Here is a 27223-nt window from a genome sequence, read left to right as displayed (position 1 = left end):
CAGGGAATGACTTTAAAAATATATTCCTAAAACAGCGCTAATTTGATTGCATAAAAAAGGCAGAAATTAATTTCGTTTTTATTTTGAATAATCGTTTGAAGATTTTTTTTAAAAGAGTTCGTCTGATAAACAATAAATAAAAACTATTGCTTTGAGAGAAATTCGTTGTACTACGAATTTTGTTAGAATTGCAAGAATAAAGAGCCTCTAAGTAAAAGTCATAATTGCAAATATAAAAGACATAAAATCCAGTTAAACTGCGAATCGTAAAAACATATTTTTTAAGTATAAACATATTTTAAATGGAAACATATCACGTGTTTCTCTATGAAAAGGGAAATTTTAACAACGTATACGTAAGCATAGGGAATTCTAAAAACAAAAAATATTCCAGATGAAGAACAATATTCAATCTTTTGAAGCCAAAGGATGCGTTGCTAAAAGATCTTGTTCCTAGTCGCTGAGAACGTAAACAAAGCTCATTGGAAAAACACCGTTACGTTCTGGTTCCCCTTCAACTTCACCGTACTATAAAAAAAAAAAAAAATAAAAAAAAAAAAAAAAAAGATGAAAAAACTTAAACGAGTTTATCGAGCATTACTAGCATTATTTACATAACGTTGTTTAAATTCTCATTGAGAATGGAAAATGGGAGTGTCAATGGGAGTGCAGCTTTCACCCATGGGGGTAATAAAAATTTTAGAACTTCTTGCATCTGTTTAACACTGAAAAACTCTTACACGTTTTTTTGTCTTGTTTTTTATAAGAAACCAAGCAAATGGGCTTGTACTAAGAAGTTTCTTATTTTAAGGGTACTTTTTTACAACTCTAGTATTAAAAGTTTCTTAAGTTTCAGATTATCAAAAGAGAGAAAAAGTAAAATGCAATTTGAAAACATGTTAACAAATAAGATAAAATGTTTTACAGTCAACTAAAGTTGTTTGAATTCCATCAGTATCATTCAATGTAATATAATCCTCATATTTTCCCCTGAACAGAACACAAATAAGGAAATATTCTTCGAACCCTTAACAAAATATCTTTTTTTTATTATGGAAAAGTAACTAAGCACTAATATTTTCTTAAGATTTCGGGGCTTCTAGTACTAATTTCTTATAAACAAGTTTCTTATAAAAAAAAAACAAAAAAACGTGTATTTTTTCTTAAGTAAATTATAAAAAATTTAAAGGGTGTTGTTAAAGGATCAGTTTTAACATTTGTTTTGGATTAAATAAATAAAGAATTGGTTAAGTGATGTACTTTTGTGAAGAAGTATTGGTAAAACTACAGTTAAGAGACCTAAAACAATATTTTGTTCCCTTTTTGCGCTCTCGTTCGTGGAGAATTCAAAAACATCTTTGTTGTTAAAAGCAAAGTGGATAAATATCAAAGCTAATAATTGTTAAAAGCAAAGTGGATAAATTTCAAAGTTAATAGTTGTTAAAAGCAAAGTGAATAAATTTCAAGTTATTTATTTTTTCAATTTCAGAGCTGCATGTATTTTTTTTTTTTAAAAAATTATAACCCTTTCTATTATTATGTTAATTTTATGAATTTGTTATCATTTTGTTATCTAAACGAGCATATAGAGTTAATAATAACTTTATTAATGTTTTATTTATGTTTATTTAAAATAAATTGATAAAAAGTTGAATACAAGTAATTAAACAAGAATTAAAACAAGTATTTACCTGATAATATTATATATAAATATAATAATTATATATGTAATGATAAATATAATACAATAAAGAATGTTATAAATAGTATAAAAAATAAAAATAAAAAAATATAATAAACGTAAATAATATAATATATAACATGATAATAAATTAATAATTATTTTAAAATCAAGCACTATGCACTTTTTTTATGCATCTATCCACTTTTAAGTTTTGATTCATTTTTAAAATCACTCACGCGTGGATATTATATATTCTATTTAAATGCATTTCTATACTCTCCACCGTATTTTTTAAATCGAAAAGTAAAATACTTTAGGGCGCTTTTCTGAACATTGGCAAAATAATTTATTAGTTATCAAATTCCTTAGGAGAAAAAAATAAAATGTAATGTGAATGTTTGCAGAGATAAAACAAAGTAACAACAACAAAAAAACTATGACGTAGAAAAGTTTCGATCACTTACCCACCAATCCGGGTCGGCTTCTTTAATCATCACTATAACTTCACCTTCGACGAATGACAATTCGTCGTCGTGATCAGCATCGCAGTCGTACAAAGCTTTTGCACGGCGAAACTTAGTCTTGCTTTCCTAAAAACAATATTTGTTATTGTTGCAAAAACGCACCAAACACGTTAAAAAACTGTTCAAAACTCAACTGGTTTTATTTGTAAAAAGATCAACGTAAAGAGAAAAAAAATTTTCTTGTCGCCTTTCAGCGCTCTCATTCTTTGTTCAGTCAAACAGAGCAAATAATGAGAACACTGAAAGGCGACATTTTATTAATTTTTTAAAATTAATTTAACAAAGGAATGAGATGAACGCTGAAATCCATCAAATTAATCATTAAGACCCCAAGCTCAATATTTTTCAATTTTTATCATGACGTTTGACAGCAGATGGAATGATGTAATGATGATCAGAGTTTTCATTTTTTAATTACTTTCCTAATTTTTCAACCAAAAAATATTACTAAATAACAGTGATATTGTTAAATATCATTAATCAACGAAAAAACTATATATATATATATATATATATATATATATATATATATATATATATATATATATATATATATATATATATATATATATATATATATATATATATATATATATATAAAAGTTATATATAATTACATATTAAAAAGCGAATACCACATGTTGCACAATGAGTAAAAAAAGCTGAACATTTTTTTCTTCCCGTATAGACAAAATAAAAAGAATAGAAAAAATACAAAAAATTAAAACCATAAAATATATAACTTAAAAAGTTTTTCTAATTTTTATCATCTAAAGGATTATAAATATCAAGTTATTTTACTGGACGTAATTACCACATGGATAAATTTTTGTAACTATCTCTGCCCTCAAAACTACGTAACACCTTCACGAGGTATTAAATTACCGAGAAAAGAAAAGTATAAGTATGAGCGGTTAGGTAGGTGGTTCAATTCAGTAAAAGTTACACTAGCACTACATTTTTTACAGAAGCAGTCTTAATACAAACCTTTCCAGATTTTCGAGATACCGATGTAGTTTTCGGAAGAGAAGTTACGGAAGATTCTGAAACAACTGGAGTTTCTTGTGGAACGGATCGATTGCTTGAAGCTGAACAAAAAATCCCATTTAATAAAGTTAAAAAATAAAACCATAAAAGCAAAAAAAAACAAAAAACACAAAAAAAAACAAAAAAAAAAAAAAAGAAAAGTGAAGAGCCTAAGGGAACTGGTACCAGTCGAGTAGAAAACGTGGAAAAGTTCAAAAAAAAACCTGAAATATTGCTTTCTGCTTTTCCTTTTGGCCGTGGCGGAGGTAATGGAGGCGCGTCTGGGTCACTAAGGAGTAAATAAGATATTTGAAAAACAACAACAACAACAACAACAACAACAACAACAACAACAACAACAACAACAACAAAAACATTTTCTGGAGAGAGAAAAGATTTTATATGATTTTCTGGAATATGAAATTTTCTTCAAATGGCATTTCAGATACGAAAAGGCTCTTACACTGGGATATCAGATATGAAGGCATTATTTATGGAATCGACCACCGAGTTTCTCTGTGTTTTTATCTGCGACTGAGATGATTCAACAGTATACAAAATGTTCCCTTCAGAAACATTTCTATTGTGACTACGTTTGATTGGTGTAGGCGGAGGCGGACGATCAGGACGTGGAAGTAGTTGATCTATTGGACTGCCTCGTGGTATGAATGACGAAGTACGAGTTGGTGGAACAGGAGGTCCAACACTAAAAAAAAAGATCATATTAATAATTATGTTATTAATTATGATAATTATGTTAATTATGTTAATTGTTATCAAATTATGTTAACTAATTTTATTCTAATTATGTAATGTAAAAAGTTTTTTAGACTTTATACCTTTTCTCCACAGCTTTAGTAGCAACAGGTTTTGGAGCAAAAGTACTTAAAAGAGGGACACTTGAACCTATTGCAGCAAGAGATTCAGTTGTTGGTGCTGTCTTAGTGCTTTTTCGTGCAGGTGGAGGCGGAGGAACAAATGCTTTCTCAGATGACGGAACAGGTAAAACCTTTAAGAAAAAGAAGATTTTTAAAGAAAATTTTCAAAGCATGTTTGAGAAACTTTGCACAGCACTAAATCAAACCTAGACTGTAATGTCTTCTTGTTAAAGAGAATTTTTAAAATTAGTTGCAATTTCACTGACCTTTTTATTTTACCCCAACACTTGTTTGCTTTCTAATAACATTTAAATGGTGATTTCTACGTGATCAATATTATACTTTTACTTCCATTTGAGAGATTAAAGCAGCTAAGAAAATGTTTCTCCAAGTTCTTCAACAGCTTGTTTTATGATAATGACTAGAGGTACCCTAACAACTAATAGCTAACCATTACCTACCTACCACCCCGTTTAACTAACTATTTTTAAACTAAATTTAATTTCAATATAAAAATATACTACTACTACTACTTAATCTGACAATTAAAAATTGTAATAACAGTTTAAAACCGATCTTTTATCACAAAATAGATTATTCTGAAAAAAACATTTAACATACTTGGATTGCTGATGGGAGGGCCACACTATGTCTTGTAGTCTGTCCTGATGATGTCACACTTGTGGCTGGTGTAGGAAGACCAGTTGTTTTAAGACCAGTACGAGGTGTTGATTGCGTACGTGAAATTTGTCCTGGGGTAGCATTAGGAGATGATAATGCAGTTGAAACCTGAGATATAAATTTCATAATATAAATAGTCATACAAAACGTATAAAATATTTATATATAAAAAATACTGATTATAAAAAAAAATCAACTGAGTAAAAATAGTGAATAATAAAAATATCAGATTAAAACAACTTAAAGTATATTTTATTCTCATTAGATTTTTTTTTATATTACTATTATTTTATGTTTTCTTTTTAGTGGTTAAGCTTGAGCTAGATACTTACATCATTCTTTAGCTCTAGCTTCAGCTCATTAATATCAAGTGGAGTAGAATAGATATCTTCTGTCTAAAACGTGAAGATTTAGCATATAAAACCCTTAGCATATAAAATTAAGTAAAAAAAGATAAAACAATAAAAACAAAAAAGAGAATCATTATAAATAAAATATTTAGAATACTTAACTAAAAAAAAAAAAAATTAACAAAATAGTTAACATTTATAAGATTTTTTTTACTAAATTTAGTAAAATAATAGTTTCAATAAAACTTTATTTACTATTATCATTATTTATAAATATTTATTTATATATATTTAGTTACTATTATTAATTATTTTTAGTTAAATTTAGTAAAAAAAAAAAATTCTCAATAAAACTTATTGAGAATTTTTTTAAAAGTTAATATTTTGTCAACTTAGAAAAAATGAAAAATACCAAAATATAAAATAATGCTTGTTGATAAATTTTTTTTGTTAATAAATAAACATGAAAAAAAAAAAATTCCTAAATTAACACACCTCACCAATCCCCCAATCAATCTTTACATGTTCACATTTACTTGTTTGGCCTTCTTTTGCCTCTTGTAACTAAATTATCATAATGTACTTTTGGTAAAATTGTTGTATGCAACTTTTAACCCATTTTAAGATTGCTGCAAAAAAGGACCACTACTTCTACTGCTGCTACAATAAAATTACAATACATAAAATACTAACCAGTTGAATGATCTCAGAATTGTTTTTCTCTTGTGCAATAACCAATGGTGTCTTTCCAAGTTTGTTTACTGAAAAAATGAAAACAGTTGGCATTAACACTAAACACATTTTTTAAACAAATTCAAAGAAACTGGCAATAACAAAACATGTAATTTGATCAAAGCACGAATGATGCTTTAAAAATCATTACAGAACACTCTACCAAGGATAACTTCACAAGTATAAATAGTTATAACTTACCAGCTTCTAATTGGGCTCCGGCTCTAATAAGCAACTTTGTGCATTCAATGTTATTGCGCATTACACTGAGATGAAGTGGTGTGTTTCCTTGCATGTCTTGACTATTTGTATTTTTGCTAGAAAATATATTTAAAAATATTGATGAATTTAAAATTATATTTGTAAAAAATTATTTTTTGTACAAGATTGAATATCTGAAATTTTAATATAATTTAATAATAAATTTTATTTTCTAGTTTATAGTTAATTTTTTTTAATTGGATTAAGTTTTTAAGTAGGCTTAGATTCGTATTGGATCAGAATGATCAGAAAGATCATTCTGATCCAATTCTTTAGTTTCTAGCCTTTTAGCCTTAACATTCATTTTCTAGTTCTAGCCCAGTTCAATATTGGTTTTAAAACTGATATTTCAAATTGGATCCTGCTCAGTGTATTTCTAGCCTAATTCTCTTAGTTCTAGCCTAGTTATATAATTAGCCTGGTATCATTTTATTTGTTTTAAAGTAGACATTTCTAATCGCAATAAGTTTCTGTTTTTAATTAAAAGAAACATTTTTCTGTGTTTGTTTTACTATGAATATCCCATTTATGTTAAATATTATTTTTCTTTGGTGTTTGATTCTATTTAACAATGTCAACTCAAAACAATAATATGTAATAAAAGAAAATATAATAACTTATGTAAATATAATTGAGTAAAATGGGTTCAAGCATAAAAGTTCAAAATGTATAAAAAAATTATTTTATTATTTGAAATTTTTATATTATAACTATATTAATTCCCTTATTTAATTATTTCCCTTTATCAGTTAAAAAAGCATTAGACTTTTAAAACTTTTTAAAAAACAAAAGCAATTTAGGTTTTATTTGCATTAATAACTTCTGAAAGACCTTTTTCCTTCAAATAACAAAATGACAAAATTTAAAAAAGCCAATCTACCACAATAGGATTTACTTTATGAAGACACATATGCACAAAATTGAACTAATCAAAACAAATTTGAAACAAAAGATGATGAGCTAAGGAACATTAAAAAAAATGCTACAAGAAGTATTCTCGTTACTTCAAGGAGCATTTTTAAAAATTTTGTCATTTTGTATTATTACTATTATTAGATTACCTTCATGTCTGACATATCCACCTTTTGTTTACTCATTTTATCAAACTACTTTAACTAGACGTTAAAAAAATGTACTGTATAATGATACTATATGAACCTGTTTTGAATAATGAAATCCACAATGTGAAGTGAAGTCAAATCTTCTGTTTCTATACAGTAGTGTAATGCAGTACCATTGTTAGGCTTCAAAAAAAAAAAGTGAAGATAGAAGGAGGAGAAAGTCAAACAAGAAAAAACTCAGATTTTAAACTTTTTTTTATAATTAAATATTCAAGTTTATAATTAAACTTATATTAAATTAAATATTTAAATTCATAATTAAAGTTGCTTTTACATAATAGTAACAGTTTTTTTCACTACTTTACATTAAAAAATTCTAAAAGAATATATTACATTAATTATGCACAAAAATATTCTAAAACAATTATTACAAAATAACATTAATATAACACATAAAATACCACAAAAAATTTTGATATTACTTTTGTCAACTTACTAATCAATATACAAGTAAAAATAAATAAATAAATAACTTACACAATCTAACAAGGGAAGAGAAAAATCTACGCCCTCCGCATAAAGTTGCAGTATTGCAAGAATATCACGGTATTCTATTGCTTGTGTCAGCTCCTAAAAAAAAAATAAAAATTTTTTGTGTTGTTTGCATTTTTGAATTTATATATTAAACAAACAAAATAATAGGCGCATTATATTAACAATAGAGAGAGAGGGTTACTTCAAGCAGGGCTTGTGGAGGGTTGCCAGATGCATGTATGAACTTTTTTTGTGCGTATTTTTGTTGTATGAATTCTTTGCGAGCTTCCCTGCAAAAAATCAATTTAAAAGCAATTGAATCAATAACAATTGTAAATACCAATACTAATTACAAAAGGTTCTTGAACATTTCCTAATGAAGATCTGTTTGTTGTTTTTTTTCAAAAGGTTCATAGAACCACTCTATACAGCCAACCTGATATAAGCTCACAGTTTTATATATATGCTATCTCTTCCTTCTTCTAAAAAGGACTTAGCATAAAAAACTTACAAAAGAAATTCAACAGAAAAAGAATTAAATTTCTTTTTGGTTCATAAATAAAATTTATTTATTAGTGAACTTTTATATATTTTTGATTAAAGCCTGTATACTTAAATGCTTTGTTTATTTATAAATTTTGATTATATAAAAACCTATTAGTAAAGGTTATTTAAATAAAAAAAAAACTATTTCAATAATTGTCTGGTTTTTTAAGAAATGCAGGTCTTGAAATTCAAATTCTTGGCATTAATAAAAACTCTTAGTATATTTTTTACAAATAAATGATTGAAAAAGTTTTTTTAGTTCAGCTGTAATAATGAAAAAATATCTAACTTTGTTCTGCAAGTTAGCTTATTTCTGAGACTGGTTGCTAGTTGACTCGGTGATGGTCCATCAAAAATAAAAAAAATCTACTGTTAGCTCTAGATACTCAAATCAATTTGATTCACTCATAACTTTTCAGCAAATTGATCAATCAAGCTGAAATTTTCAGGGTTGTGTTTTCCGCTTAAAATCTGTGAGCGGTCAAAATTTTAAGCAAATCTAAAGTGGTACCCAAGGGCTTTTTTTAAAAAACTAAGTGATTTGATCTAGAATGAACCACAATGGATTAAGATTTCAAAAAAAGTTTAAGAGTGTTTTGACACATTTATCAATATTAGGAAAACACCAAAAAGCATCTCACAACAACATCTCACAGCAACATCTCACAACAAATATCCTACAAGATATTTTACAATATAAATATCTTGCAACATTAAAATTTTACTATTTCTATCTTACAATAGCATGGGACAAGTTAAAATCCAAATGACTGGTAAACTGCTTTAGAAAAGCATGAATAACCACTGAGAGTTAACAGATTATTTGCAGGAAACGAGTTAACACGGGTTGCACATAGTAAATCTAGTGTGGGGGAGCCAACAAAACTTGGATTTTACAAAAAAGTAGTTATTTGATGAATCATCAAATTATGCAATACTTAATTATGTTACGGTTGAAGTTCAGATAAATTTGTAAACATTTAACAAAGTACAATCAAAGTTTTAAGCCGAGATAATAAGATAATATTTATGCTAAAATGTTCTGTGAGTTTCTTCTTGTGCATATTTGCTGTTAGAAATTATTCCGTAGAGAAATATTATAACTCATTTCAAAGTATTTTATTGTTAGTTTTTTTTTTTATAAATTGATTGTAAAATAAATTTATATTTTTGATCATAAATATTCAATAAAAATGGACTCATGTAATAGTGATGTAGAATTATGTGCAGACAATCCCCGAAACAAGAACCCTTAACATCTAGTATAAGAAGAACATCTTCAAAATCAGATCCAACAGGGAGGCATTTAAAGCATACTTTGGAAAAGATTGTAAACAACAGTAAAAAGAAAGATATTCTTAGGCGATGTTGTGTATGCATGGTCTACAAAGTGCGTAGTGAGACGCAATATATGTGGAAATTTTGTGATGTACCATTACATAAAAGAAATGTTTTAACTCAATATCATACTTTCAAACATTAGTGATTATTGTTTATGTATTTTACAAATTATAAATATAGTTTATTCTTAAATAAGTGAAGAAATTTTCAATATTATAAAATAGAAGATTTTTCAAAAGATTGATAATTTTGTAATAACTTGTAAATAAAAATTCAAACAAAAAAATGGAATAAACAAATTATCATGAGATAAAAAACTGAAAGATTTATTTTAAAATGTGCATTTTTGGAGAAGATATAGCTATTTAATGTAACAAGCAATTTTTTGCATAAATGTCCAAAAATAGTTTGCTTTTCAGTTTGGATTGACGTGAAATTGCCTACACAGATTGTGTTAACACCAAAATAGAAGTGATGATGAAACATTTAAATCTTTGGCTGAGCAAGTTAATGAATTAAAGAAATGAATTAAAGAAAAAAATGCACCAGGTTATTTCACGGTCAAGGAGTATATTAACAAAAACACGTGTTTACTTCTGAGATACAAACAATGGTTGGTGCTAGAAGATACAAACAGAAGATGCTAGAAGATACAAACATATACAACTAGAAGATACAAACATATACAACTTCCGAGATACAAACAATGACTGGTGCTAGAAGATACATACAGAAGATACTAGAAGATACAAACATATACAACTTCTGAGATACAAACAGACTGGTGCTAGAAGCATTATTATGCAACTCAGTTAACAGGTAGTTTACTGAAAAAAGTGGAAAATGAACATATTGTTGGTGACCAACTGATGATACAGTTGGATACCAATAGCATCATTATTGGTATCCAAATACTTAACTCAATGTTTATATCATGACAACAGTAGAGATTTCATATAAACAATACAGAGAACTCATAACTAACTTAAAAAAATACTTTATTAGTTTAACTTACATATTACTGGAAGAATTTGGTTTCACTTTTGGGTCCAACTCTGCCTCCATTATCTCATTAAAACCACTATTTCCAACTGCCCTAGCAAGCTAAAAAAAAAATTTATGTATTTTTTAGTTATATTTTATTCTATTAAAAAAAAAAAATCCATTTGAAAACATTTGATTTTTTATTTCATTTTATATTATCTATTGGTACAGATGTTGCCTTAAGTAAATATAAGGAAATGCTTAAAATACATAAGTTACATTAAGCTGAATAAAATATTTCTTTATGTTAAGTATCAATTTCAGTTTGATGAATGGCAATGGTTTTCCTTTGCTGGTGATACAGAATATTTTGTCTTTGGAAGGCTTTATAAAAAATTGCCTTAAAAAGTCATAGTTTGGAAAAACACGTTCTACTATTCTCATTTTAAAAAATAAAATAGCTGAGTCTTTATCAGTTTAAAAAAATTGGGGTTTTCCGGGAGGGGGGTATTTTTTTTTACTTAATAAGAACTTTAAATTCCCCCCCCCCCCCCCCCTTAAAAAAAAAAAAAAATCCCTCCCTTGTAGGAAAGATCAAATAATTCATAACAATAAACATTCCAACTTTTTTCTGTAAGAAAAAGAAAATGTTTTTGTAAGAAAAAGAGCAAGTAGGAATCTTTAAATAATAACTAATTCTAACTGTAATATTGAAATACCATCATTTACAAATTCATTTTACATTTTCAGGAGTAGAAAACAATATGAAAAAATTTTGTTTTGATTCGACTCACAATACCAGATAATAAGTATATTTGAGAGTAGAGTGTTGGGTCTGAAAACATACTTTTAAACTTTATCTAGGACCTTAAAAATTATAACTCAATGGAAACTGAATTAGAATTAAAAATGAATCAAATCTAAAACTAATATTAATGTTGTCTGTTTATATTAATACAAATATTAACATTATTACTAATGTACTAATATTAATATTGTTACAGAGTTATCCCAAATATTTTAAAATTAGGTTTATCCATATTTATTTAAAAAGACTTATTTTGTTGAGTAAAATTTTGGATGCAGCAGCCAAAACAGGTGACATGATTTTTGGTCATCGCCAAGCATTAAACTTCTTTTTTTAATTATAGATTTTTCTAAGAAAAAATGAAACACGGCAATATTTCAACAGATTCACCAAATATGAGTATTTTAAAAGAAGAAAAAGAATTTATAAAGAAGAAAAATTTTGATATGGAAGAGAAAAAGAAAAGAAAAAGAGTTAAAAATAAGTTTAATATTGAAATGTTAACTTATTTTATGATCATTATTTAATTGCTTAACTTTTAATCCCACATCAAAACTAAAAATATTTTGACTTAAATAGATTTTGAAATTAAGTGTTTGGATAAAAAATAAATTCATTAACAATGATAAAATTATAAAAATGACTATCCTAACTATAATTGAATGCTCTCACCAAAAGTTCTGCTGTTCCAAGTCTGTCTAGGGTTAAGGAACGAATTCTTGATATATGAACACCTAGATCCCTGTGAATTCCAGAGCATTCAATACATACTAGAACTCCCATATTGATAGAAAGCCAAGTTGGATCTAAAATAACACACTTGCATATACTAAGGAACATTTTGCAGGGTATAAATTTCAGAGGTCAGTGAGGATCCATAATAGGGTAATAACTGCCAGGTTTTCAAAGCTAAAACTTACTGAAAGCATCAAATATTTATTTGAGTAACATTTGTTTAAAAATTTCATTTTAAACAAGAAAAAAATGTGTAACATACTTTGTATTGGGTCTTATGTGAGTTTTACTTGGAGAAAATATTTTTTAAAACTATTTTCCCATAAAATATTTAATGTTGTACATTATATCTATGACTGGTTCAAAATTACTTAGACTACAAACTAAAATACAAGAACTCAAAATACTACATTGTTTATAAGTTGTAATATCTGTTATTAGTTATGCTTCTTAAACATGTTTTTAAACGTATATTACATAAATATTAAATTTAAGAAAAATCTTTTTTAAAATTAATCATATCTGTTGACATCTTGCTCTGGCATAAGTGACACCTGCTGATATCTGTTCCACAGTTTGGAAATAACTAAACACTATTCCTAATCTTAAGTTAAAAAATACCTACTTGGAGCATTGCAATCAACACAATTGTTGTTTCCAGGAAGCCTTTGCACCTCAGAAATGATACCTTGAGTTAACTAGAACAAAAAAAAAATTGTATGTATACATTCAAATATTCAAATACAAAAAAAAAAGCCCAAAAAAAAGTTTCAATTCCTAAACATTAAAAAACCGCATAAATATAGAATCATTTAACAAATAATCATGTAAATAATTTAATTTTAAATGTTTTGTTTTAATAAGAAAAACATACCTCCTTTAAACTGCTTACAGGCTCCTTGGACTTAAATTAAATCAACAAAGCACAAAATTAAAATTTTATCTAAGATAGAAAGAGTTTTACATTAAAAGTTTGAGTTTAACTGTTATGTTAAAAAAAAACACACACACACCAAAGATTCATCGCCTTCTCCAAAAGCCTTGTTAAGTGCTTCTTCACGAGCATTGCTAAGAACTGAGATCCAACTGCAAAGAGATAATATTCAAAATATATACTATTATTAAATGACAAAGGTATTGTTTAAAAATTTTAAAGAAAGTAGAAGAAAAGTGAGAACATAAAAAAAAAAAAAATTCTTACGCATCATAATCTGCTTCATCGTCAGCTTGGAAAAGATAAGTGCGATTGTCTAAAGCAATAAAAAAACCTTTCAAACAAACATAAATATTAACAAAAATTAATTGCAAATAGAGATTTGACAACAAGGAGAAATTCTTATCTTCACATGGTCAATGAACAGTTGGAGGAGATCAAGTTTAAAATGGGAATTCAAGTGTTAAATTTACTGTTAGAAACTGATGAAGTTTTTAAGGTAGTTGGTAGTAGTTGTTAGTATTACTTTTATTGTGGTGTTTTAAAACTTTTTAAAATATTTTTGTAAATGTAACTTATTATAAACACAAATACTATTCTCAAGGAAATTTTAGTTCAGCCAATTTTTACAGGATTGATAACTTAAAAATCTTTCTAAACGCTGCTTAGAATGATGAGTCATAGGATGTTTGAAATATTTTGAGAATCATTCAATTTTGATAATTTTTTTACTGCTTTAAATCAAATTTATCTCAAAATACAGTAAAGCTTTTAAGAAACACCATCTTCACGCTGATTACAATATTTTTTCAATTTAGTGGAGACACCTTGCATCTGGACAACAGTTTCCATAAAACTTTGTGATGCCACACCCAAAATATAATGGAATTGATTAATGTCTGCTGCAATTTTGTTTTTCTTAAGCAGTTCAAGTTTCATGCTTGCCCAAAATATTTTAATTGAAAGAAGTTGTGACATATCTGCTAGATTCATGTTTTTTGGGGCAAAATCGTCATCACTTTGTTTATACCATTCAATTACACTACTTGAGTAATGACAAGATGCAAGATCAGGCCAGAAACAGGCAGACCATCATGCTTTTGGATCAGAGGTATAAGTTGCTTTTTTAAACAAAAAATTTTTTTACATAAACTTCGAAGTTAATATTTCTGTTCACGAAAAATGGCTGAGCTTTGAAATCACATGAACAGATGGCCTGAAAAACCTTTCTTGCTAAATTGTTTGGTTTTTTATTTGCTTTCAGTAAAAACTGAGGCTTTATTCCTTTGGAGATTGTATAAAAGTGCTGGCCTGGGAGCATTGAACAGTCAAGTTTGTAGTAGGCTTCATCATCCATAAAGCCTACTGCAAACTTGACTGTTCAATGCACAGTTGCATATGCACAGTGTTAAAAGATACCATTTACAGTGGTAACTGACCAATCAGAGAAAATATAAAAATGAAAAAAATACTTTCCAAATAATATTACTGAGGTAAAATCTATGATATATATTACTGAAATAAAATCTATGATAAAAAAGTGGAGATAAGCAAGGGAATCAGTGAAGGAGGGGTAATGAGCACAAAATGTCTCAAATTATTATCACATTGATGTAAAAATCACCAAATAAGCCTAGGACTTCATGTTTAGAACATCAATCAGCACCAAATATCTTAATTTTCAGCCTTAATTATGATAGAATTTGATATGCTGTACACAAAGAAGCTGACATATAATATAACAGTCTACTTTGAAAGGTCCTACAATAAAATGCTATGACTTACGTGCCATTAGAGCAAATGTTAACTTCTTTTCTTTTTCTTGCAGTGGCTATAAAAGAGAAAACCAAAAGACAATCTTACTGCACAATTGTCAAAACAATATTCAAGTTTTTAGCTGTTGCAACAATTATAAAAGGTTTTTACCTTCACTTGAGAAGTGAGAAGGTTTAATGCTGTACTTGGTGCACTTTGCTGAAAAAAAAAAAAAGAAAAAAAAAGCATTTTATCTGATAACATCCACAACAAGTTAACATTGAGAAAAACTTAGTTGTTAAATACATTGTTACATAACAAAAGCTGCAAATTTTTTCTCAGAATTTTTATAGTAAAAATCAAATCACAAATGTTGATTTTTACTTTGTCATGAGCTAATGTGAACTGGCCATCTTTAATCACACAATACCGTTTCTGCCATTGTTTCCGAACTCTGAAATGTTTAAAATAAATAAATACATAAAAAATATTTGTCCTGGTTTCACAGGTTAGGAAAAAATAAAAGTATAATACAGGTTAGCTTCCACAAGCTAGGAAAAAACAAAAACCGTCTTTACTACTGTTATATTGACAGAAAAACCTAAAAGACATTGGTAATGTTGACAGAAGATGATGAAAACATTTATAAAACTTATAAGGGTTTAAAAGTTTAAAACTTTTACTCAAATTTTGCTATCTTTTTTCTTCATTTAATATTAATATTAACTTTAATAGCATTTTTATTTACCTTTTAAAATCAATTAACCATTTAAACTAAAAAAAAAACAACTTTTAGCTAATTAAATTTAGGAGTTAAACTTTAAATGACGATTATAGAAATTGTTTTAATTGTTATGCATGCTACAATTATTAATCATTATTAGATTGGTTCTACCATATCCTAAGCATTTTTTTACTAATGTAAGTTAATACGAATTTTGCTATAAAAACAATTTGAAATTGGTGTACTTGCCAAGTGTGCAAGTATACTTCATTCTCATGTTACGTGTTTAGACATAACTAACTATAACATATTTATTTAAACATAACTATGACATATTTCTAAGAGAAAAAAATAGCCATACAAAAAAATTAACTTGCCCTTCACTTCTCTTAGAAAGATACCCATATTTCTCTCCACCATAGTTTTTGTCACCTTGTTGTCCGTGGATTTTATAATTTTGATTAATTTTTTTGTCACCCTTAAAAAAGCAATAAAAAAGGTGATTATTACGATGTTATTCAAAAACAATGATGTCATGATCATTCAACTTTTTACGAAAAAAAAAGTTTTTTGTTTTTCTTGACACTGAGTTATATGAACTAAACATTTTATTTAATACTTTTGTTTATCACAAAATTAAACTGAAACTATTTTAAAACTATTTCCCTAAAAATCTCACTTCTTTGGTACTACTTTGGTCCAGCTGCAACAGAACCTTTAGCTGATTCTTAATCTCTAATAACTCTTTTCTCTCTTCATCTTTTTCTAACCTCAGCTGAGAAAAAACAAACAAACAAAGCATTAAACCTAAAAATACATAAACAGAAAAATAAAAATGGTAGAAATTCTAATTTCAAAATAAATTTTGAAATTAATGTTTTTAAATTACAACAAGATTAGTATTCTACAGAATTCTTTTTAACAATATAAAGAGATGTTTTGTGGTGAATTACTTCCCTTATCTATTTTTAAAAATTTGTTTAGTGTCATTTATATAAATGATAACCAAATGTAAAAAATCTTAATGCAGATGTTTATCTGAAATTTTGACTACACACAACTCCAACGGTAGTTTATTTAACATAAATGACCTAATTCATTAAAATCAATTTTTCTTATAAAAATATCACATATGAAAACAAGTACCTGCTGTAACTCTCCAGCTAAACCTTCAAAATAACTGCGCATATTCTCAAGCAGTTCAATCCCACGATTGAAATATCTGAATTATTAAAAAAAGAAGATATACTAAAGTATTTCTAAACAAATCACTGATCTATAAAGTATACTTGTTTTTTTTTTTTAAAAAAAAATTTAAAGATTATAGTGTAAATTAATTTTAATTAGCATGTATTATTAGAAAAAGGGACATCAGCATGAAACTTTACAATAAGGAGCTAGTTTTTGGTAATAATTTGTTTTAAAGGACCTAAACAATCTAAAATACCCATAAACTTTAAACAAAACCTAAAAACCTGAGTTGTGCATGATAGTATTCTATTAAATGCTGCACCAATTCAACTCCTTTCTTCACCTTCACTTCATTAGCTTTAGCAAGGTACTGACAAAATAAAAAATTAAAAAAATAATTAAAAACTTTAACAAAGGTAATAAATATAGTAGTAAATTTAAAAAATAACAAAAATTTATGTAACAAAAAGTATAAACTAATAAATAACTAATAATTCATAGGGTGGTTCACAAAACCATACTGAAAAGTTTAAGTTTGTAGAATCATTACTCCACATGGCTTATTTTTGTCCATATGTATTTGACCTGTAAAATTTCAGGCTCATTGAGCAACATTTACAGCTCAACCCATTCTTAACATTACTTGCCTGGCACCCATTCTTGTGATTTCCATCCAACTTTGATGCATTACTAATTTGCTTATCTGTGTGCTGAATATCTGTGTGTATTATTGAACTAATATTGAACTAAAGTTAAACTGAAATATTGAACTATTGAACACTTCAAGTAGTAAACTGTAAACTAAACTATAAAATGTCTTCACCCAGTTTGAGATCTGCCCCAGAGCACTGGTTAATTGGAAAGCTAATTTTTCAGTTATCTACAGCAAAATTAACAAGTGTGTTGGATGTATTTTAACTGTTACAGTTTCATCATTTAAATAAAGGACAAACCCTCTTAGAAAGTTGTTTATTTATTTTATAAGATTGCATTTTGCATTTTCTTTAGATATTTTTTATTTTGTTTTTGAATTCTTAAACAAATTTTGCTACAGGTGGACCGCGCCCAGACACGGCGTCTCTTAAGCGTTTCATTGAAACTAAGTTTTCTGGATCATTACTTAAAGACGAGCATCAAGGCTATCTGCACTACCAACTCAAAGATCATCTCATGAGGCAGTGATTTGTTTTTGGATACAAGCCAAGGTGTTAACACGGCAGGTTGACTCATGTGTCAGAAAACTAACAAAGCTTCATCAGAACTATCTGGCTCTAAAAATACACAGAACTCAACAACGAGAAAACAACATGATAAAAGAAGACATGTTTATAGGTGATGTGAAAAGAGTTGTTTGATATTACAACAAAGGATATAATAACTGAAAAACAGAACAAAGATGATTAGGAATTAGATTGCATGCAAAGAGAAGATATTTTTTCCTGCAGCATGAGTGGAGTAGATGCAAAGACAGCAGGAAAAGAAATCAACAATAGGGATCTATACAAAAAAGAGAGAAAGGTGAAAATAAGATATGAAGAATAAACAGCATTAATCAAACAGAAGGTGAATTTTCTTTTTTGACATCTAGTTCAGAGGCAGAAGATGAGAAATATCAGCCAACTCAAACTCACCCATGTACACCTACAACATTAACATTAACTGATTCAACAGCTTGCGCTTCATCATCAAAAAAGAAATTTAAAAATATCTTCCAGAATTTTTACATTTATCTTTCTGGTTTCTTGGTGGACACAAAGGTAGCAAGAAATTTCAAGGTCCCAGTTTAACCGGTCATGTGAAATGGATGGCAAAACCAATTTATGCATTGAAAATCTTAATTTTTAAGACTCAGTTTAAGTTAATTATGAATCCAAGAATATCACTGATTTGGCACTGTTTGCCATCCTTGTCTATATCAAACAGTGGAATAAATTTACATAAACAAGACTGGAACGCAGAGGGGCTCAGATTTCAAATGGAAGCACCACTTGGAATCTGAGCTCCTCTAAGTGACATTGAACTTTTGTCAAATCTGAAGACATATCCAAACAAGACTGTTGCTAGTAAGGCACATAAAGGCACCTCTGGTTTCTTTCTTAATATCTCTTGGCATGGCCCTTTTAATGACAGAGTGTCAGCATCAATCAAATAAAAGATGGTACAAAATCTTCATCAGCCAGTAATAGCAGACACCCCTTGGCATGTAAATTAGACAAGTGAAACTGAACAGTTGAATTTGGGTACAAAGAAAATCTAAGACATTTTGTAAGAAACCAACTTTCTTGAAGACTAGAACAGTGGACACATGATCCAGTCTTTAAGAAAGTTTATGAACTAGCTACACAAATAACAATTGTAAATGATGTTGCTGAAAAAGGGAATCAATCCTATTGAGAAATACAATGATACACTGACAAAAAAAACAAGAACCAGAAATAGTTTATTCTTTGATTGGTTGCAAACCATTACAAGAATTTCGAATAGGTTGACCTCTAAATACTATTTGTTTTCATCAAAACTTTTCACAGTTGTTTTAATCATGAGAAAGAATAAAAATAACTTTGTGTATAATAATTAGTAATAAATAATAAACAAAAAATGCAAATAAAATTTTTAAAATTAACTTGCTTCACAAGCGTTATACATAAACTGACGCCTTTCCCGCTCAGATTCGTCTGATACCTATAAATGAAGATATAAAATGATACCTAGAATGATACCTATAAATGAAGTTTTATCTTAATAAAAAAAAAAAAAGTTTGTTAAAAATGTCAAGTTGTTATATGGAAACATGCAAACTATAAAAAAATAATAAAAAAAAAAAAGAAGGAACAAGGAGAATAGAAGAATTCAACTATGAATGTTAATAATGAATTATAAATAGTGTAATGTAAGCTCTCCAAATGAATGTTGCCATGGTGGTTTCCTTTTTTATATGAAAAAACATTTTAAAAAAATGCAACAACAAAAGAAAGAAATAAAGAAAAGATTACCTCTGGATTTTCAATACGATACAATACAATCTCAGAGGTTTTTTTTCTGCTTTCCCTTTTTAACCTGTAATTTTGATTCAACATGTAAAAATATTTAAATTTATAAGTATTTTTATTTGATTCTGAAAAAAAAGTTTTTATCGTTCATCAAATTTTTCATTTAACAAATCCGGAAAAAGTATTTACCCCTTTGACTTGTATTCTTTCCAAGACTCCTCAATTGGCTTTTTCATGTACTGAAAATAAAGATTGAGCTTAATACCCAAATAATGAGAACTAACTTTTTGTAGTTGTTTGTGAAACAAAATATATACTTCTAACACTTGTTTAAAAATCATTCAGTATCTGCATAATTTGAATAATTTAAACAACTTGCAACCAAAAAGAATGCTTAACAATTGTAACCAAAAAGATTGTTAAACAATTAAATAATATACCCCAATTTTATTCATGTCTCCTTTAAGAAGAGAATTCAACGGAAACAATACCATATTGTTCAAGTTCTCACACTAAAAGAAGGAAAAAAGTAAAGTTTTCATTATCAATAGTTAGAAATAATCATCATTATCAATCATTCTCATCAGCATTCACTGTCAAACATCATCAATGAAAACAAAGATTTCAAAGCATCATACTCACCATTACTTTCCTGTGATTGGCCAGTTCTTTTGTAATTACTGACAGTTTTAAAAATGCTGTTCCTAGAAAAAAAAAAAAAAAAAAAAAAAGCAATGCTAAATAAAAACATACCCCAAAAAAATTAAAGCATTTATGCTCAAGTACACATTAAGTCAAGAAAAATATGCAAAGGGCAAGATACATAGTTTAAAAATATTATGTAGGGGTTCCCAGTCTTCTCTGTTAAGGTCTACATGAAAAATTACGTGTGGACCTTAACAGAGTCTAATTACCTATAGAATATCCAACTCAAGTAAAAAAACTTGATAATGAAGGTGAAAATAAAAAATACATTTTTTATATAACTTAATACTTTAGCTCAGACATAATCATAATTGATTATACTCAAGTATTAAATTGTCTAAAAAATGTTAATTCATATTTGATTTAAAATCATAACTCATTCTAAAAGAATATTTTAACTTACCAATACCAGTTTCAGCCTCACGTGATATTGCTACTGACCCAATTTTTTCCATGTTATCCCCATAAGCTATTTCGCTAACAGTATAATCTTAAACACGTAGGTTTTTATTTTTTACAGAAACAATCAAAGGCAGTTATGAAAAAAAGTACAAGTAATAAAACATCTCTTACTAAGTGACACTCCATGTAAACTTTTTACAGATTTTTTGAACTTGTGAGCAGTAGCTTTGTCAGACTCTAAAATCTAAAAGAAACAGGACTGGACATTAATTGGCTTCATTTATTTTATTTTTTTTTTAATAGGATTTAAATGAAGAGTACATTACATTTATTCAAGTAAATTGGGATTTTTTTTAAAAAATGGTCATATAATATTTCAGTAAGACTTAATCTTTTTAATCATGCACTAAGTTTTAAAAATAAATTCATTAAATAAGTTTATTTTTAATGCAAAATTCTCACAAAGACAGCTAAAATAACTTTTGCTATTTTTTCTCAAATAAAATATTCAATATATTACATATTTTGTAAATAACATTTTATTTGAATACCCTCCTCTCTTCCCACAAAACATTTTTGTTTAAAAAATGTTAAGTCTTTGAAATTTTAAGTCCTAAAAGAAAAATATCTTGAAATTTGGAGGCAAAGTAAATCTCAGACATCCCTTAAGAAACCACCAAAAAGTTGTTAGTAAGTACAAGTTTCAGCCTAAAAAATGGGTTTGTAGACTCAAAACAGCTTTTGATTCTAAATGGGGTTAACAGAGAAAATGTTAAAACACTTTTCCTTTTTAAAAGGTATTTGAGTTCTATAGATAACATAGTACTTACATAAAAAGAAAGAACCAGAAAGAAGAATTGGTGGGAAAAGCTTAGTGAGGAAAGACACAAATTGATGAAATGGTGTCTGTATTTGAAAGAACTAAATCCTAAAAATTCAGTTAAAGTAGTAAGGTAGATAGAAAATAATTATTTTGTGCACCATTTGTAAAAAGTATTTTGAAGATTAATAACGTATATTTGTTTGCATTAAAAAATAAGCAAAAAAATATAAATTGATGGGTTATCAAATTAAAACAGAAGCAAAAAGAACTTATCTGCATGAAAAGCTTATTATTCAATCTAGACTGAGCTAATAAACATAGACAGCTGCTTGAAAGTACTTGTAAAACTCAAAAATGGTACAGGGCTATCAACTTTATTTAATATTGCCAATACTATATAAAGTCAATAACCCATTTAGGTTGATAAATGGATTTTTATTCTAGATATTATGGGTTTCTTTTAAGTGAAAACCCAACAAAAAAAGTTATGATAAGGATTAAAATCTAAAAAGAGAATCTAAAAAAAGAGAAAATTAATAAGATCTTACTTCATCCATATTGAAAATCATAGCTTTATACTTTGCCATATGATGAGGATAGAAAGAACCCAGGCCTTCCAAATCTTGCTTGCAGTCATTAATAAACTGTGCCACAGACATGATCTTTGAACAACAAGTCCCATAAATTATAACTATAATTTTATAATATGCTTAATTAATAATGCAACAAATACATAACAACAATACTTTTTAAAATTCTGAAAAGCAATTACGATCTGATTTATAATCTTGTTTATCAAGAGAGCTTCTGAGGAAATCTTTAGTAAAATGTGATGACAATGAAGAGAATAGCAAACACCTCAATTAGTAACATACATATAACTAACATGTTATCACAAATTTTGTTGTCTCAATTAAAATTTATTGGCTCGCCTAATGCCATCAAATGAGCAGATATTCCTAAACATTTATCTCTTTAGTTTAGTTATTTTTTTATAAATGTGACAAAAACAAGGGTAGAAAGATTTTTTAGAAAACATCTTACAGCTTGAAACTAATCCTTTTTGATGAAATACTCAAATACTAAATACTCTATTCAAAAAGAGTAAGATGACATAATTACTTGCTAGAAACTTAATTACATGTTAACTTGTTAATGAACCAAAAAGTTGCTGAAGAAATCAGTAAAAAAAAAAAGTCTATTTGGCAATGCTAGCCTTACTAAATGCAATATGTATAACAAAATTATTACTTTTTTCTTTAACATCATTTTAAATATGCTCTCATTTTTTTCACGCTAGAACACAAAAACAAAAATATTACTAAATAAACTCAAGTTATAAATATATTTGATAATAATCAAAATCACACTCCTTCATACTTCACCGGGCTTTAAAATATTTAAAAAATTGTCCGGTTAGCGCAGGCTATTTGCACGATCGGACAAAGTCAACCTTAAAATTAAAATGTGGACGTTGTAATACAAAAGAAGACTCGGATCCCCAGCACAATTGTAAACTTTCCATTTATAAAAAGATTTGAACTTTTAGATGGACCAACACTAGAAAAGGTCAACTATCTTAATAAAAAGAGTTAACATTTAATCATGCGTTTATAAAGCACAAACTCTATATTTATACTATATATTACATACAGTATACACAGTTGTTCTTTTTTCTTTTAAAAAATAGAACCGAGATTTATGCACTCGTTAAAAGAATATTTTCTGGCGGTAATTATTTAAGCAACCTATACATAGTTAGGTGCTGTTATAATCTAATCATATATATAATAAACTTTTATTAAATATAATTGAGCAGCTATTACTTTAAGCTACACTTATAATTCAATTAGTTAAACTAAATTCAATTTATGTAAATAAATATTCAATTTATATGAATAAAAAAAAGTTTCTAAAATTAAAGTTGCATTATCTTTAAAGATGAGAAGATACATGGAAAGTAGAAAAGCCGTACATAAATGCACGAAAAATTAGGCGATTCTTTGTAATTCAAAGGCCTGACAAGGCAGAAGTTGGCCTAAATATACAATCTTATGTCAATCGTATGTCAACCATATGTCAGTAAAATCGAAAAATGTTATTCTTAAAATCTCTATTGATCTCAACGGGGAAAAAAGTTTTTTAGTGACTTTTCGCGAGATTCGAATTTACTGTTCTTCCACTATTTCCCGATTCAGAAAAACGAAAGATTTTTTGCTCGAGTGCGTTTCTGAAGGTTTTTCGTTTTAAAAGGAGGAGCGAAAAAGGTGTAGGATAATTTTGTGCAAACTTCACATGGAACAATTATAAAAATGTCAAAAATAATATTAACTCCATGTTTTTCCATCATTCTTAATATTGGGCAAATGAAATCTAAACTCGGCGTTTGATCAAAGTAATGCAGTTTGTTAAATCTAGGAAACTTGATACGAAGCTGTTTAGCAAGACGTTTATTTGTTTATCACTCTGTCTTAATATTTTTTTAGATTGTTTTTGACATTGACACTTTTATTTAGATCTTTATTTGCTTGGAATCTAATTTTGCATTCTTAAGATACCATTTTAAATAAGATTACCGAGTTAAACTAAACAGAATGCTTTGTATTTAGTTTGAAGTTGGCAATATCTTTGCAGTAAAAATCAATTAAGCGACAATCGTATTCCTTTTAAGATTTTGTAAAAGAGTAAATTTTTTTTTTTCGTGTAATCTTTCTTTAGGAGCGCACAAGTGTTTTTTTTTAAAGAGAACTCAAATCTCGTCGAGGAATATTACAAAACACAGGCATAGAAGTAAAAATATGTTAAAACCGTATGTTATGCATAAAAATTATCGTATAAACCGTATGTTAAAGCCGTATTACAAATAAAATTACAAACAAACTATTAGAAAACTTAAATGAAGATTGTGATTTGTTGCTTTATTTCGTTTTTTGAACCTGATTATGCATCACTAAGAGGGGATTGAGTTGAATAAAAGTTCTGCGTCGCATGAAAGCTACAGCCGTTAAAGTGATCTCTAACATGGCCAATTCTTAAATCACAGCGGTACGAGAGGCTTGACCGAGTAAACACGAGAGTGAGCGTTAGGTTTGATAAGGGAGCCCTTAGTAAACTCTCAAATATGCTCTCGTCTTCTTAAAACCTAATTTTTCGATGGCACTATAAATAAATATGATCAACGATTTATTTACTTTGAGTATAACAAAAAATTAATTTCCATTTTCATTCTTAGCGAATTTCTCTACTGAGCATCGCAGGTATCTGCAATTGTGAACTTTGGAGTATATCAGAAACTGATTAATCATGTACATTTTATACCCGAAGAAAAAAAGATCACCCAGGGTAATAATTTCCCTTCTGCTAAAAAAAGCAACAAAGCAAATTAAAGCACAAATGATATAAAGACTAAAGTTCCTAGGGTAAGTGTTGTATTTTGTTACAACTTTGGAAGGCCATCACCAATACGTTTATACTTCTGACGTAATTCTCTAATCTCTTTTTCAAACAATCTCACATTAAGTAAAGTTCTTAAATCTTCTGGAAAAAAGAGATATTTGAACTTGCATACATTTTATGTATATATTAAGTCTATGGTCGCTAAAAAGATAAAGAGAACACCTCGATGCAACAAACTTATTTGTTTAAAAGAATAAAGAGAACACCTCGATGCAACAAACTTCTTTGTTTAAAATAATAAAGATTAAATAGAAAGGTAATAACAGTTTTAAAATAAAATCAATAAAAGTTTAATTCAAAAGCATTCTAAATACGCTTGTTTTGTTAAACCTTAATCAATCAAGTTGTTTAAAAGCACCTAACAACTACACTAATCCCTCCCTCAAAGTCATTTCTGAAAAAAAAAAACAAGAAGCATTTTATGACTGAAAATCCCAGATTTTAAGACTCTTGAGGAAGAGTGAACTATATTCCTGCATTATTGAAATTTGAAAAACTGATGCTAATTTTAAAATATTTATCAATTAAAATGAGACGCATTTTTGTTTTTCCGCCTAAATTTTGTATTTAATTCAAAATCTCATTAAAAATACAATATTTCGGAACTTGCATCCGTTGTACTTCCAAAAGCGTTTTTAAGTAAGTAGGTTAAAAGACTATATATTTTTTTGTGGTATTTCCGTTCTTAGAAACTTTAGGCGCTTACAACTGAGTCATATGCTCTTTTCAAAGTATTATACACATCTTAATTGCACCTTTAGCAGTCTTTATAAAAAAGTAAAGTTAACTTAAGTTAACTTTACTTTTTTTTATAAAGACTGCTAAAGGTCATTTTTTAAAATACCGCAAAAAACACATTTTTTTTACCGCAAAAAACAGATTATAATTATAAAATCTGTCTTTCAAATTCTCATCAATTCTCTGATTTTAAAAAATGATAATTATAAAATTCTTATAACAAAAAATGTGATAAGTTTAAAAAACATAAAGATTAAATTCCTTTTATTGAATTTTAGCTTATAAGAATGAAAGAAATTCTAATTTAGTTTCTCAAAATATTCAATATTTAACTAAAAACATAAAATACATATACTATTGAATATTAGCTGGTCTTCCACGCTTCTTTTTAGCAACAGGTTCAGTTGATTTCGCTTTCGTTTTTTTCATCTTTATTAGTTTAATGAAATGAGCATAATGACTGTAAAAATATGAAAACAGGCATCGTCTTTCAAATTCTCATCAATTCTCTGATTATAATATTTGAAAGAGCGTTGATTTGCCATCCAGGTTCAGCTATAGTGAATAGAAAATCACCGCTGACAATTCCAGAAGCATGAGCAAAGTTCTCCCATCTGAGTAAAATTTCCTTTAAAAATGACCTGGGTTTTTAACATAGAACAATTTGCTTCATAGCAATAGCATACATTGACATTTTTTTAAGTCTTAATGAATCAGCTTTTTAGGTCTTGATGAATCAACTTTGTAAACTGTTTTTACAATTCTCCTTTAAAGAACTTACTTCATGCTCGTATTCAATTTAAAACTTGTCTCATCAAGATTGTAGAAAGCATCTGGACAATTAAGGATATGAAGTAAACCTTTCTTTTCTAAAAAGCTGTGAAAAATTTTGAAAAACCTTTTGATTTTACTGGCTAGAACCAGTGCTACTGATCTACCAATAGGATACTTAGGAGTACAAAGAACTATGATTTTACCCAATATTTAGTTTGAAGATCATTTTTGAACGGTGGAGTATCAGAAGATTTACGAAATTTTCATAATTTTAAAGCAGCCTTAACTCAATCATCCTTCGTTTTAGGATCGTCCTAAAACCTGGATGACACACCAAGCCATTCAACCAATTAATCTTCTTTAAGTTCAATTAGCACATTTTCAAGGTCAGTTTTCTTCAGACCTTTTCCATTTTGTTGCTTCTTTAAATGCCATCTAATCATTCGCTCTTGCATGGCATAATTTTCAGAGGCAGCATAGACTGATCAGGTTCCTTCAGAAATATTTTGTAAGGCTTCCTTTGGGGTCAGTTTCCACTCATCCGTTTAGCTACGGGAAAAGGAAAGGGATGGGAAAACTAATCACG

At 27.8% G+C, this 27223-nt stretch overlaps 1 protein-coding gene across 1 annotated transcript; it reads right to left on the bottom strand.

Moving 5' to 3' along the window:
• Positions 1 to 66: 66 nt before the first annotated feature.
• LOC149888128 (arf-GAP with SH3 domain, ANK repeat and PH domain-containing protein 1-like) lies at positions 67 to 22416 on the bottom strand. Its single transcript, XM_090087121.1, has 35 exons — positions 22218 to 22416; positions 21018 to 21090; positions 20848 to 20934; positions 20382 to 20443; positions 20180 to 20251; positions 19929 to 19978; positions 19743 to 19806; positions 19378 to 19431; positions 17034 to 17119; positions 16705 to 16780; positions 16238 to 16333; positions 15936 to 16036; positions 15219 to 15288; positions 15006 to 15053; positions 14865 to 14910; positions 13347 to 13395; positions 13159 to 13231; positions 13020 to 13049; positions 12771 to 12843; positions 12083 to 12216; positions 10634 to 10722; positions 7934 to 8021; positions 7735 to 7827; positions 7295 to 7380; positions 6077 to 6192; positions 5837 to 5904; positions 5639 to 5707; positions 5126 to 5188; positions 4734 to 4901; positions 4074 to 4243; positions 3698 to 3940; positions 3459 to 3523; positions 3196 to 3296; positions 2149 to 2274; positions 67 to 528 (listed from the first exon to the last, which is right to left on the bottom strand). The coding sequence occupies exons 1-35, from the start codon at positions 22326 to 22328 to the stop codon at positions 454 to 456; spliced, it is 3075 nt and encodes a 1024-aa protein (XP_089943247.1). The 5' UTR covers positions 22329 to 22416; the 3' UTR covers positions 67 to 453.
• Between the last annotated feature and the right edge of the window lie 4807 nt (positions 22417 to 27223).

The sequence above is a fragment of the Hydra viridissima genome, unplaced genomic scaffold (genome assembly GCF_058129835.1).
Source record: "Hydra viridissima isolate aposymbiotic clone 2 unplaced genomic scaffold, HvirCarnegie_v1 scaffold_5, whole genome shotgun sequence".
Taxonomy (NCBI): domain Eukaryota; kingdom Metazoa; phylum Cnidaria; class Hydrozoa; order Anthoathecata; family Hydridae; genus Hydra; species Hydra viridissima.
The sequence above is the reverse complement of the archived record's forward strand: the minus strand, read 5'-3'. Positions and strand labels throughout refer to the sequence as shown.